The 13,815-nt window shown below is 42.1% G+C and overlaps 2 protein-coding genes across 2 annotated transcripts; both read left to right on the top strand.

Moving 5' to 3' along the window:
* The first annotated feature begins 1,472 nt into the window (after nt 1-1,472).
* Nucleotides 1,473-2,650, top strand: ecm1a (extracellular matrix protein 1a). The gene is made up of 3 exons (XM_030121020.1): nt 1,473-1,547; nt 1,643-1,899; nt 2,444-2,650. The coding sequence occupies exons 1-3, from the start codon at nt 1,475-1,477 to the stop codon at nt 2,648-2,650; spliced, it is 537 nt and encodes a 178-aa protein (XP_029976880.1). The 5' UTR covers nt 1,473-1,474.
* Nucleotides 2,651-4,781: 2,131 nt separating this feature from the next.
* On the top strand, nt 4,782-13,645 carry LOC115409466 (phosphatidylinositol 4-phosphate 5-kinase type-1 alpha-like). Its single transcript, XM_030120670.1, has 16 exons — nt 4,782-4,920; nt 5,267-5,355; nt 8,012-8,046; nt 8,248-8,334; nt 8,524-8,654; nt 8,791-8,908; nt 9,101-9,253; nt 9,459-9,758; nt 9,849-10,057; nt 10,148-10,231; nt 10,849-10,897; nt 12,071-12,155; nt 12,249-12,416; nt 12,538-12,763; nt 13,347-13,434; nt 13,531-13,645. The coding sequence occupies exons 2-16, from the start codon at nt 5,304-5,306 to the stop codon at nt 13,534-13,536; spliced, it is 1,791 nt and encodes a 596-aa protein (XP_029976530.1). The 5' UTR covers nt 4,782-4,920; nt 5,267-5,303; the 3' UTR covers nt 13,537-13,645.
* Nucleotides 13,646-13,815: the final 170 nt, after the last annotated feature.

Raw genomic sequence — 13,815 nt, 5'->3', positions numbered from 1 at the left:
CTGGGCTCATGTGTTAGAATGGGTCCTCTTTTCATGACAAGGTTCCTGGTTCTCCTGCAGGTTCTCCTTGTGCAGTTGATGGATTTTCTTAATGTAATCTCAGAATTGGTTCTTTCTAAATTGAAGAGAGTGTGTGTGCATGATGGCCAGCATGAGTCGAGTAACTGAAGTCTGTCCTCTCTTTGCATGGCTTTCAGAGTTTTGACTTCTTTTTGGTAAATCCAGTGGGGAAAATGTGAGAGCTCATGATGACAGCAGGACTCGAACCCGGATCCCCAGACTTTAACATTAACTCAGTTATTTGAAAACAAGTGCTTCACACCAAACCTGTTCTCTCTGCCAAACTGTCCAGACAGCATTTTTTGACCCACACTGTGAATGGCATACATTTGTTAAGAACTTCAACTATTGTCATGTTAACTATTCCCTCTTCTTTCACCATCCTGTCTGTTAAGTGGTATTACAAGTCTAAACAGGCTCGGTGAAAATGAATAACCTGCTGACTTTGGTGGAAATACCACAAAACACTCTGTGAGATGATGGGACCTCTATTAGTCAGATCTTTGGCAAATAAAAGAGATTTGGAATTCTAAATCCCATACAAATATAACACAATTAATCTTATTAAAACTGCCATATCTTCATTTGGTGTGTCATAAAACATGTCAAATATTTTTTACCTGTTATCTTTTGGTGCTGCTGTTTTCCTAAGAGGGAGTTTATGCAAATCTTAATATCTGCTCCGAGATCACTTATAATCAAGATAAACAAGAACACACTTGTACATTTACAGTTGCTGCTATTTCAATTTTGCAATTGTGTGATCTTTGTGTAATTTCAAAATCCATGTGTGCAGATTTACTGTACTAAACGTTGAGACACAGCTCATGTTTTTGTGTTTGCTTGTCACTTTCAGCTTTATTCACTCTGCAAGCTGCACCCTTTCTGAAATCTTACAATTCATGAAACCGACATTGATTTAAAGTAGAGACTAAAGCTTTTAATATGTTACGTTTCAGATTCATATTGAATATCTTGAAAACAGAAGCTCACTCAGCAAAAGTGATTTCTACAAACAAAACAAAAGTTAGAATATTTTCTCAGCAGCATCATGTTTTGGATTTGTCTAAGCGGAGTGATCATTCCTCTGAGTGCAGAGTTTTTCATTAGTCCATCCTGAAAGCATCAACAAATAACAAACTCATTTCATGGTTATCTTGACGACTTCCAACTGGATTTTTCCTCCTCTCTCCTCACAAGCATGCCATGCGCACACTTTCAAGCATTTTACTCCCACACTGCCCCCATCCTCTTCCTCCTCCTCCTCTTCCTCCTCCTCCTCCTCCTCTTCCTCCTCCTCCTCCTCCTCCTCCTCAGCTCCTCAGCCATATAAGCTCCTCCAGCATCCTTTCACAACACTTTCTGAAGAGAAATCTTCCTTTTCAGAGCTCACATCCAACCACACCACACAGCCATGACTTCAGCTGGAGGCCTCACAGGATTCTGGGTAATTGCACTGATGACTCTTCACAGTGCAAACCTTGGAGGTAACTTCTTTGATCCTTGCCTTTCCCGCTTTTGCTCCTCGGCCTGCAAATGTGTTAAAATGTTGTTGCTGTTTCATGTCTGAATGTCTCGACAGAGAGCAAGCCGTACTCGCTCAACGAGCCGGACGTCCCCTTCCCGCCCGCCTATCCCACTGCTGGGAACCTGTTTGCCATTTGCCACCAGGGTCAGGGTCGTCCCAGATACCCGGACAGCTTCTTCCCAACATCGGGCGCCAGTCACTTCCGCCGCCGTGGCATCGCCATCAACCGCATGGAGTCCTGGTTTAACTTCTGCTGCAGTGGAGTCCCGGCGCAGGAGAACAGCAAGATCCTCTGCTGTGCCCAGCAGGCTGTGAGTGTCTGAGAGAGGGAAGCACACACACATCCATGCTGTGGATTCGTTGTAAAGTTGCAAACGCTTTTGCAGACAAAGTGTTTTATAACCTTGTGCATGGTGCTAAATGTTAAATGAAGCAGCAAATGCAAACATTTCCCTTCTAATTACATTTCATGATTGTATTTCTAGCAATAAGTGTCATAGACACAATATAATTTCAGCTGATTAAGTTAGTTGTGATTCTTTGGGAATAGGTCGACTTTTAAAGTCTCTGTTAGTCTTTTCCCTGGCAGTTTAAGTGATATTAATCAAATCAATATACACAACAAATTCCATAATAAATATAAATATTTTTGGTTGTTTTAGTGTATATAATGACACATAAGCAATTAAAAAATACATAACAGAAGAGGAAAGTGTATCTAATACAAATAAGAAAAGTGATTTGTTGAAGTCTTATCTAAAAGGGCATATTTTACTCAAATAAGATTTTGACTTGCAAAACACTTTGGAACAACTACCTGCAACAAATGGATCATTGTGTCTTCTGTTTTTACAGTGGAAACGAGCCTTGTCGATGTTCTGCACTGCTGAATACTCCACCATGACCCTGGTGTACGAGTGCTGTGAGGCCAAAGGCGAGGATCGGTGGCGCTGCTTCAGCGAGTTTCCCATCAATCCCGGCTACTTCTCAATGCCGGGCTACACCGCCCCAGGAGTCCTTGTTGACAACAGATTATTCACCTTCAACTCCCAAACCTGCTAGGAGAGCAGGAAACACTGAAATAGAGATATATACACAGAGAAGAAAAGCCATAATGCTTCTCTAAAGCTCCGGTCTTTGTATCTTGTCTTTGTCACAGGTTTTCAGAAAGCTACAGGACACGCTGGTTTGGTTAATGGTTTCGCTGCATGAGGACGACAGCAGTCCCATTTAGGTCCTATGATTAGATCTTCTTTTATATCAGCAGGTTAAGCAAGGTTTTTCACTGCCAATTTTAAAATACAGTTTAATAAGTCACTGTTGTAACTCTTACTAAATGCATCCTGCTTGAATTACACTGTTGTGACGTTTTGCATTGTTTGTGATTGAAATAAAGATACAAATGAAAGGATCCTGTTTTGTAAGTTCATCCAAATGTGTGTAAAGTTTATCACCTGTCTCACACAGACATCCAAACTGAGGTAATACTGAATGAAACAGGACAATTTAGTTGGCAAACACTGCTACACTGGACTTGCTACAAAAAACTTTGACACAATTATCTCCCAGGCCGAGTTTCAAAACTGAACAAAGCCAGCTGCTTTTATCCTCTGTGAGACTCAAACTGCACAGCTTGGATGAGCAGTTCTCTTCTGAACCCGAAGATTAAAAGTTTACTGAACTCTGTTAGTAACTCTGCATAGTCATTATGTGAAGGTTTATTACACTCTGACACAGTTGTTGATTCAGTTCATTCTTTGTGACTTAACTTATCAAATAATTTACACTTGAGAGGATTAGTGAACCAAAAAAGTTTATTCCTCTCATATCATCAAGTTTTTTACAAATTGAAATGATTCAACACAAATGCCTGTTTTTTAAACTCATATTTCCAAATCAGTAATGGCTTCTTATGGACTCTCACTTTGAGGACCAAGGTGGTCCTTGGTCTACCTTGTCCCAAAACACCTCATTTTTTGATGCCTGAATTTTAGTTTTTTTTTTAATGCATATTTAATTCCTAAATGAAAACATGCATCTGTATAACTTGAGATCAAGTCAGAGGATCCAATGAAAGCTTTGAATCTGTGTATCATTCTTAAGATTCTTAATGATGGGATGTATTTCATTTATGCGCATGTACTGTATGTAATGGTGCAATATGAACTGGGACTGGTGTGACCTAGCCTCGTAAACCAGACCCGCCCACTCCGTCCGGAGTGGACGGGTCTGGTTTACGAGGCTTGGAGTGACCTAAAATGCATCTTTACTCAAGGAATAAATTAAAACTTTGAAATGCTTCTGGCATGTTAGTGCAGTTATTGTGATGAAACACTGAGGGGAGCTATTCTTCCACACTTGTTAGCTTCCTAACTAACCATTCCCTGATCTTCCATCCAGCTCAGGGTTGCAGGGCACCTGAACTGATCCCAGAGGGAAGGTCACATCCTGGACAAGTAACATGACAAGTACAGAGAGACAGTCACACACACTCGCATTCATGTCTGTGGGACATCTGGAGTCACCAACTAGCCTCTGATGCATGTTTTTAAACAGTGGGAACAAACCAGAGTACTAGAAGAAAGCACAGGGAGAGCATGGAAGCCATACAGAGAAAGGCCTTCGAACACTGCATTGAGATGAAGCACCAAATATTTAAATATGTTTACATTGCACTGCTGCAGTTTAATTTGGCCAAGCCCATTTTTCACAGTTGTTAAGTAACTTCAAGCTTTATCCAAATTTTCTTTTCTTTTCTTTTTAGCAAGCTTTCACGGGAGCATCGACAACATCTCAGCTTGGCTTGAGTTGTGTCCGCTACTCCTCAGAAAACTATCTTAAAACGTAAAAAACTCCTTGGGAATATTTAGAATTTGCTTGGTCGTTCTGGGCCACATTGGAGTCTCTTGTGGGCAGATTTTGAACAACAGGCCTTATTATTGAAACCACTGTTGAATGTATTTATTAGATTAGATTTATTTGATTAACAGCTGAGATTCAAATTTCTTCCACACTGAAATGTGTATATAACAAATCCCTTTAACTTCCTGAAATGAATTACTAACAGTCATATACGAGTATTGCTGGAACTGAATCCAATTTTTGGATAGCATGTCGTTTAAATCTCTCTTTTGGGGCTTTTATTGTGACACAGTGTGCTTTATTATGAAATCCAACTGGAACTTCCGGACAGACGGGCTCCACACCGCCGCTTCCGCATCTTTTCCCTGCATGTCTGTTTTTTTCTCCCAGAAAAACAAAACTTCTTCGGGAGAAAACACCAACTTTTAACTCCTCAGTAGATCCACTGAGTCCCTCCGCGAGGTTTTCTGGTGAGTAAAGTTTCTCTTCGCTGGTTTTAAACCCGACTGTCCCGCTGGAAGTTGGTAAAGTTGGGTTAGCTCTTTAGCTTCCTTCCCCTCCGTCTGCCCGTCTTGAGTGTGGAAACTCCTGAAAACCGCTGGAACTCGGTCTAACTGCAGACCGGGCAGGGCAGAGCCCCGGGGGGAGACCGGAGGGACGGCCGTGTGTCGGTGGAACACACCAGTCAACGTGGCTGCTGCTAATATTTGTGTCATGAAGTCATCCTGTTTTCCCGTGTTATAACCTCCTCTTCCTCCTCCTCCTCCTCCTCCTCCACCACCACCTCCACCTGTCTGCACCGACACTCTGTGACAGCTTCACCCCGGACAGGAGCGTCAGTGTCCGGATCTGAATGGCCACAGCTGCCGAGGAGCCTCCGGGGCTGCAGGGACACCAGACTGCCAGTGAGTTTTGACATGTTTATTATACAGCAAATTCAGTCTAGTTTGATATCTTGACCCTGGTGGCTGCTGAACCCACCAAAACAAGTACAAATTGTCTGTATCAAATGGAAATTCCTGCTATTATTGGCTTCATTACATCTTGGATTCTCTCATTTTTTTCACATTATTACTTTATTGGTTGTGTTTCACAAAACAAAATAAGGTATTTATTGAAAATATAGCTTTTATTTGATTAATCACTGAGCTCACATATTAGTTATCCTGATATCCAGACATCCTGGGAAATAAAAACTGACGCAGATCAACAGTAACTCGTAAAAATCATATTAAAGAAGCTTATTATCAAGAGATAGTCCTTTCTCAAGTCAATTTTAGGTCTTATCCCACAGAAATAGTACTTAAATATAGATTTTAATGTGCTTAAAGAAAAACTTTTTTGTTAGTAATGCTCATTTCAGAATGTTAAATTAGAATGAAATACCACAGATTCAGATTCAGACTGTGATCCCAGCTGACATTGGGGGAATACACGGTACACCCTGCACAGATCACAGGGAGAACAGACAATAATTCACATCCACACCTGTCAATGCAAACTAGTACAACATGAACAACTAACCTCAAAACGATCTGTGTGAGAACACACTTAAGCTAATTTAGTTGTTTAAATTTTACACAGTGCAAGCACTGTATTTGCATGATTGTCCCAGTTTTGTAGCTTTTCTGGTTTATGAATTAGTTTTCATCTTTCTTGTTTGCAGTTATCTTAGTACTCAGGTTTTCTCTTGTGTTTCCAGCTGCAAGTTTTTACATATTCATTTGTCTTTCATCATTTTCTAATGAAAATATCTTTTCATGTAAATGAATAGCACAATCAGTCACCAGGTTTGTTTTCAGTAAATTGTATGGACTCTATTACACCTTGGAATCAAGCCAGTTTTTATTTTGTTTGGGTTGACTGAGCATTGTTAACCTAGTTTAGTATACAGCTTCATTCATACTGGCCTTTTGTGATACAAAGGTCACAGCTTAGGATAGCCGTCTTGTTTTTTTAAGTTGGAAACTTGACCGAATTGCTGACTCGGCGCTGTGTTTTCGTAATGTCCGAGTTGGTCATCTGTTCTTCTGTTGAACTGTGTCGAACATTATGCGGTGGAAATAGAATGTCCGGAGTTCGTCATCCTTTATCCAAAAAATTGTTTCACATCCTCAATGCGTCCACAGGTCGATCTGAAGCAGAAAGTAATCAAACCACTAAATCGTGGTATCGGGACTCCTTGATACCTCAGTGCAGCTGATATGAATTCCTCTGGCATCTTTATATCACCTCCGCTCCATGCAGACACAATAAAAGCACATGCTCTAAAGGAGCAGGAAAGTTTGGCTAAAAGTCATGAAAACATTCATTATTATGTGAGCGAAGAACATATTGTAACAGGCAAATCTCATTCAACAGGCAAAATTCATCCAATAGGTGTGCAGGCAGACCGATAGGTCGCTTTATCTATCAAAGTTTGAGTTCTTAACTGCACTTGCACCCATAGATAAACTTCAAAAAGTTCAAAGGTAAAAAATTCCCGTCCTAAAATTGAGGTAGACGGCCAAGACTAGGCATCTGCTCAGCAGCTCCCTTTTAACAGCAAGTCATAAATTTATATTGTTGTCAAAACACAAAGTAAACTTCACCATAAAGGCTGCAGAAAGACGACTATAAAAAATACCAAAGATACACTGCTAAGTTTGAATACATAAAATAATACATATCTTAATATATACAAGCTTTAAAAGAATGAATAAGTAAATAAATGGGTGGATGAGAAATGTGTGTACTCTGGTTTCCTCCCACAGTTCAAAACATGCATTTGAGGTGAATTGATGACTTTAAACACCCCGCAGGTGTGAGTCCGTGCCCGACTGCTGACCTGTTTATTGTGAACCCTGCCTTCACTCAGGGTCACCTGGGATCAGGTCCTACATCCCTCCACCCAGGTGGATGAAAGGTTTCTAAAACACGCAGATTGATTCCACTCTATATTATTTCAAGTGTTTTGAGGCTCACAGCTGCTCTGAGGCGTCAGCCTGCTGTTGAGAAACAATACAATATGGCCGCCACTTGAAGCGTTTTCCATTTGAAGTCTCCATCATCCTATTAATGCTCTGATGCTTGAGACTCTCGAAACCTGGACTCCTCAAACTGGAATGATCTCTTATAGGATAACATCTCTCATAATGAAACCAAACAGAATAGAAAAAACAGTTGTTGGCGACACTTTGTTCCCCGAAAGATTAAAAAAAGAACCATTCAGTGTTGACTTTGGACTCCCAGCAACATGACTTTCATCGGCCTGGCCCTGGTGTAATCTCACTTTAATAGCATACTTATCTAATTCCTCCCATTGCATGCAAAGACCTGCAGAGTCACTTTTGGAGGAGGCTTTCTTCTCTCCGAGGTAATGAACGAGGTGCGTCTGCATGCTTGTGTCAAAGCTCGGCTGCACTCTGTTTTCAGTGTGAGGAACGTCTGCTGTGACTTTAATGCATCCTGTGTTTACACAAAAATAAAATAAATGAGCGCTTTTGAGTGGCCAAGCTATTTTCACCTTGTTCGTGTGCGTTTTTTTTTTTTTAATTATAACTTTTGTTTTTGTGCCTCCAGATTCGACTGGGACTCGAAAAAATGGCTCTGCCGAGGTGAGGAATCTCAGGAAATGTGTAATCAAGTGCTGTCACTTCTGGGAAACATGCATTGCTTTTTTCTCTCTCCCTCTTTCAACAATTGGTGATTTTCCAGTATTGTGCTGACGCGGCTCTTCTTTCCTGTGTGTAACGTGTTGCAGCAAACTCTTACAGTGACCTTTCCACGTGTTGATAATCTGCTCCCCATCCTCGCAGGGTCCAGCTCTCACCATGACTCCGGCCATGAAAAAAACTATTGGCCATCGTGGAATTGATCACACGGGGGAGACGACCTACAAAAAAGTAAAGAATCGACCACCGCGTCCTGAAACACAATTTTTTTCCTCTATTGTCATGGAGTTACTTTTACAGTTGCTTTGATGGTTACACGCCGTGTGAGGGCCTTACATTCTGTCTCCTCAAAACACACAGATCTGAGGCTTAAACTGCGTTTGTCTCCTGCTGAATGCAAGTTTTCCCTCTTTCTTCCAGACAACATCATCAGCGTTGAAAGATGCTATTCAGTTAGGCATCACGCACACGGTGGGCAGCTTGAGTCAAAAGCCGGAGAGAGATGTGCTGCTGCAGGACTTTGAGGTGGTGGAAAGTATCTTTTTTCCATGGTGAGTGTTAAATTAGTCAGATTATGTTGCATGGATCTATGAATCCTTATATCTTACTGCCTAGTTTCTGCCCTGATGTACCACACGTCTCTCGTATTAAGCGTAATCTGGTGTCCCTGCTGTGCTTTTCCGACAGCGAGGGCAGTAACCTGACTCCAGCCCACCACTACGGAGACTTCAGGTTCAAAACATACGCCCCCATCGCCTTTCGCTACTTCCGAGAGATGTTTGGGATCCGGCCCGATGACTACATGGTACACTTCTTCATTCACCGTCGGTAGAAAAGGAAAGGGATGTGAACTCAGAAGACAGATTGAGTAACTGACAAAAACTAGGGAAGTGTGAATAACTGTGTTGTGTCAGACTTCTGTGTTTAACCCTCTGAATCTTTTTTTTTTTTCTTTTCTTTTTTTTTTTAATCCCATTGCGTCGGGGCGGCTTTATAGTTTTCTCTGTGTAACGAGCCGCTGATCGAGCTGTCAAACTCTGGGGCCAGTGGGTCCCTGTTCTACGTCTCCAGCGACGACGAGTACATCATTAAGACCGTGCAGCGCAAAGAGGCCGAATTCCTCCAAAAACTGCTGCCCGGATACTTCATGGTGAGACACGATGACACCTGTGGAAGAAATGCAGACAGGACGGTCACACATGACGGAGCTGGCAGAATCTGGCCGATCCTGAATCACGATCATCAGATGTTACGCATCCACAAATCCTCCCCTGAAAAAAAAAAATCATTGTGTGGCATTTTTGTGACTAAATGATCTTATTTCACTAAATTTGATCTTCTCCGTTCTCCCTCAGAACCTGAACCAGAACAAGCGGACCTTATTACCAAAGTTTTACGGACTTTACTGCGTGCAGGCCGGCGGTAAAAACATCCGCATAGTGGTCATGAACAATCTGCTGCCGAGCGCTGTGCGCATGCACCTCAAGTTCGACCTGAAGGGCTCCACCTACAAGCGCCGGGCCTCGGCCAAAGAGAGGGAGAAGAAAGTGCCCACATTTAAAGATCTGGATTTCATGCAGGACATGGCTGATGGGCTCATACTGGACGCAGACAAGTACAATGCAGTTTGCAAGACCATCCAAAGAGACTGTTTGGTGAGAATCGCAAAAGATGGACATTCCAAACATCCCTTTATTATTGAGGTTCTCGTCATACTTGACTTATGCTACTCCACCTTCTCTCAGCTGTTGCAGAGTTTCCAGATTATGGATTACAGCCTTCTGGTGGGCATTCACAACTTAGACCAGGCCTGTCGAGAGCATGCTGGCGAGGAGGCTGCAGCCGGGGCGGCGGACCAGAGGAGGCCTCAGGGCCAGAAGTCGCTGTACAGCACAGCCATCGAGGCCATTCAGGCGGAGACGGGGAGCGTGGGATCACTGGACACAGAGGACAAGTGAGAGGCCGAGTCTCACTGGCATCACCCGAACAAGCTCCTCCGTCCACAATGACGTTTAAAATGTTTTTTTTTTTTTTTCCTTTACAGGACGGGAGGAATTCCTGCACGAAATGCAAAAAACCAGAGGCTGCTGGTGTACATCGGCATCATTGACATCCTGCAGTCCTACAGGTGAATGCAACTTTCCATCTACTGCTTTCAAGAATGAGTGCAGGTCGTGAAAACAAATGGGTGAAATCACAAATAACCTCAGAATCACAGCAGATTGTATTAAAAAAAATGTTTTCCGAACTAATTTGAGTCGGCATTTTTTAAGTTGCTGGAGTTCCTTGAATTGAGATTAAATTGTCCTGCTTGTTAGTAAAAACATTAGTGAGTGTGATTCATTGGCTACAAGTGAAAGAGGCCATTCAAGAAGAGGATTCACATGAGGTACATTAAGAAACCGTAGAGCAACCCTTCTTTCAGTACCAATGACTATTTGTTTTGAGCAAGTTTTTTGTAGATGCACATAATGATAACAAACAAACACTTATTGTGAGCCTCGAAATCCCCCAAAAAACTTAGAATACATACAGATCATTTTAAAGTGGTTTTTGTCTCTGAAGCACAGAGAAGGAACAGTTTGGCTATTTAATATGAACTTCAGTTTGAATCAGTGTATTAAACTTTTCAGCCAAAGCTTACCTCCATGATGTGTTTGCTCCTGTGATTAGTGTGGTATGTGAAACTACGTGTTTGTCTCTGTAACTTCTCCTAAACCGTCTGTGTTGTTTGTGCTCTTTCAGATTGGTGAAGAAACTTGAACACTCCTGGAAAGCTCTGGTTCATGACGGAGTAAGTGACCTCTTCCTCTTTTTTTGTTTTTGTTGCTTTTGTTTTAACCAGGAAGTCCTGATCAGATCGGAACCTACCGTATTTTGTAAGAGAAACCCGTCCAGCATAACAACCACTATGATGACACCACAACACAAAGTACAACTTACCTAACATGTAACACAATCCAATACGACGAAAGAGCATAGGAAATATGAAGTGCTTAAAGCAGCAGCCTGCTGTATCCTGATTGAGTCTTAAAATTAATTCATAGAGCTGGCATCCTGCAGAGAGTGAAAGAATGAAAGCACAAATGGAATTAGAAGTGTATCTAGTCTTGCTTTGTGAATAAATCATGCAGAATAAAACTCTGTGTGTGTGTGTGTGTGTGTGTGTGTGTGTGTGTGTGTGTGTGTGTGTGTGTGTGTGTGTGTGTGTGTGTGTGTGTGTGTGTGTGTGTGTGTGTGTGTGTGTGTGTGTGTGTGTGTGTGTGTGTGTGTGTGTGTGTGTGTGTGTGTGTGTGTGTGTACAGCAGCTTATCAGCACGATCACTCACAGACAGTAACCTGCCAACCAGTTTTTTTTTCCCTTTCTATTAAAAGACTAACTTTTTCACTACACTAGTCACAAGATCACTTTTTCTATTAAATTATCTATTTAAACAACCATGTTTGTGTCACTTCAGTGAACCATTTCTAAAGCAGATAGCCATGTTTTGTAAATTCTCCACTTCTCTCACACTAGCAGTGGTGAAATGATGTGGACTGTGTGAAACACAGTGTTGGTCTCACTTGTATAACTTCCAAACATAACTCTGATATTAACAATCACTGCACCAGGTTCATACATTTGATGTCAAAATATGAGATGGAAAAACACGGAGACCGCACAGAACTACTGCTGTTTTCAAAAACATGCCCAGTGAGTGATAGTTTGGGGACTTTCTGTTGCAAATAATACAATATAATGTATAAAACTACAACTTTTTACTGATGTCCAAAGAGAAATGTAACTTATTTCAAGAAACTTTTAAATCATAAACTGGAATATATATGTGTTTTGTTGTTTTTTGTCTTGCAGCTGAAGCTCTCATTGTTCACATATCTCTGTGAACATCTCCAGTCCCTCACTGGATCATAGTCAAACTTCAGTAAAGACTGAAGAGCGTAACTTCTAATCTCTTCTTTCCTCCAGGACACGGTGTCGGTTCACCGGCCGGGTTTCTATGCCGATCGCTTTCAGAAGTTCATGTGCAATACAGTCTTTAGAAAGGTTCCCCGTAAGTGTGGAGAAGCTGTTTGATACCAAAATAAAAGCATCACATCATTTGAGCTCATTGAACTCTTGAACACTGCTTCCGTCTTGTCTTCAGTGAAGTCGTCCCCGTCAAAGAAACGCCGCGCCGTCACGCACGGAACAGCGAGAAGAGCCGCCGGCGCCGGACCTTCTCTGTCCACCCAAACCAGCACCACCAGCCAGCCGCCCTCACTCCAGCACCAGCTCAGCTCCGACGCCAGAGAGGACTTGGACGTTGACAGCGGTGAGTGCCGAGAGGTTTCTGCTGACTTGTGGGAAACGGCCGGTGTTTACTGGTATCTGAAAACACTCAGCCCTCCTGCGTGTCGCAGCATGTGAAGAGTGTTTCCTCTCCTCCCACTCAGCCCTGCTGTCAGGTCGTCCCGACCTCCTCCCGAAGACCTTACCGCCCAGCAGCGCCGCTGGCAGCAGCGCCGACGACCCCCTCTTCACCTCTGCTCCCTCTGCGGGAAACCCTGGACCCGCTCCCACCAGTCAGGCCCCGCCACGTCCTCTAGACACTGCCAGGCTCGTGGAAACAGCCTTAAACAACATAGCAACCAGAGAGAAGGGCAACGGCACCACCAAGAGGTGAGAGAGGGAAGGACATATCAAACTTTTCATCTGTCACAGAAATGACTGTTTGACTTTTAATCATTTATTATTTGAAATTAAATCACGTATTATAATCATTGTTCTTTTGCTGTCATGTAAATTTCTTTTTCAAACAAACATGTTTCAGTCATTATTTGCATGATTGGCACATTGTAAATTCTAGAGGTCACTTTGTTCAGAAAGGCAACAGAGTGGCGTTTTATGAAACTTTAGGTTTTATTTAAAACCTGCCAAGCACTCACATTAAAGTAACAAATCAACCCAACAGTCGTTTGTCTTTGATTGTGGGAGAAAGTTGAAGTAGGTGAAACCTTCAGAGGCAATTGGAAAACAAACAAACTCTCAATCAAATGTATGCAAATCAACATTCCAATGTAGTCTGTCCACATTTCTGCACCTGCAATAAAGAGCTTGACTCCTGTTGTGCTCGTTACAATTTCAGTTCATTACAGATGTGGGCGATTTGGCTGAAACTGCTGTTTCACAGCAATAATAATTTTATAATTCCACTTATTTCTTTTTCGACTGGAGTTGACTGGACCTGCTCGTCTGCTTTCAGAGCTCAGGCTGGGGGTCTTGAAGAAAGCTTTGGAGCGGAGGAAGGCATCGCGCTTGAAGATATTGTTCCTAATGCCGGCCAATGCTCTGTAAATTAAAAACTATTCGTTTTCACGCTTCATTCTTTTGGCGATGCTCAGTGTTTCCTTTCTTGTAACCACGCCTCTTGGTTTTCTGGTTCACAGGTGTAGGTGTGGAAACTGAAACAAACTTGGAGGATTCTCAGAGGAAATGCTGAAATGTTACAAACCCCCTTTGGAGGTATCACAATTGAAAAGAAGAAACAAAAAAAAAAAGCAGTGCTCACTTTATCGTCAAGTGAGTTTTTTGTTTGGGTTTTTTTTTGTTTTGTTTTGTTTTTTTTTTTTTGCACTTTGATTTTCAAATCTCATCATGATAAGAGCATGCGAGTGTGTGTCTGTGTTCTGACACTAGTAACGGCGGGCTCCTTTATGCTGTCGTGATCGAAC

This window comes from Salarias fasciatus, chromosome 22, assembly GCF_902148845.1.
Source record: "Salarias fasciatus chromosome 22, fSalaFa1.1, whole genome shotgun sequence".
NCBI lineage: Eukaryota > Metazoa > Chordata > Actinopteri > Blenniiformes > Blenniidae > Salarias > Salarias fasciatus.
The sequence above is the reverse complement of the archived record's forward strand: the minus strand, read 5'-3'. Positions and strand labels throughout refer to the sequence as shown.

Coding starts and splice junctions, on each gene's coding strand:
- ecm1a (XM_030121020.1), top strand. CDS start 1,475: ATGACTTCAGCTGGAGGCCTCACAGGATTCTGGGTAATTGCACTGATG. Junction 1,548..1,642: donor TCACAGTGCAAACCTTGGAG/GTAACTTCTTTG, acceptor ATGTCTCGACAG/AGAGCAAGCCGTACTCGCTC. Junction 1,900..2,443: donor TCTGCTGTGCCCAGCAGGCT/GTGAGTGTCTGA, acceptor CTGTTTTTACAG/TGGAAACGAGCCTTGTCGAT.
- LOC115409466 (XM_030120670.1), top strand. CDS start 5,304: ATGGCCACAGCTGCCGAGGAGCCTCCGGGGCTGCAGGGACACCAGACT. Junction 8,909..9,100: donor TCCGGCCCGATGACTACATG/GTACACTTCTTC, acceptor GCGGCTTTATAG/TTTTCTCTGTGTAACGAGCC. Junction 9,759..9,848: donor CCATCCAAAGAGACTGTTTG/GTGAGAATCGCA, acceptor ACCTTCTCTCAG/CTGTTGCAGAGTTTCCAGAT.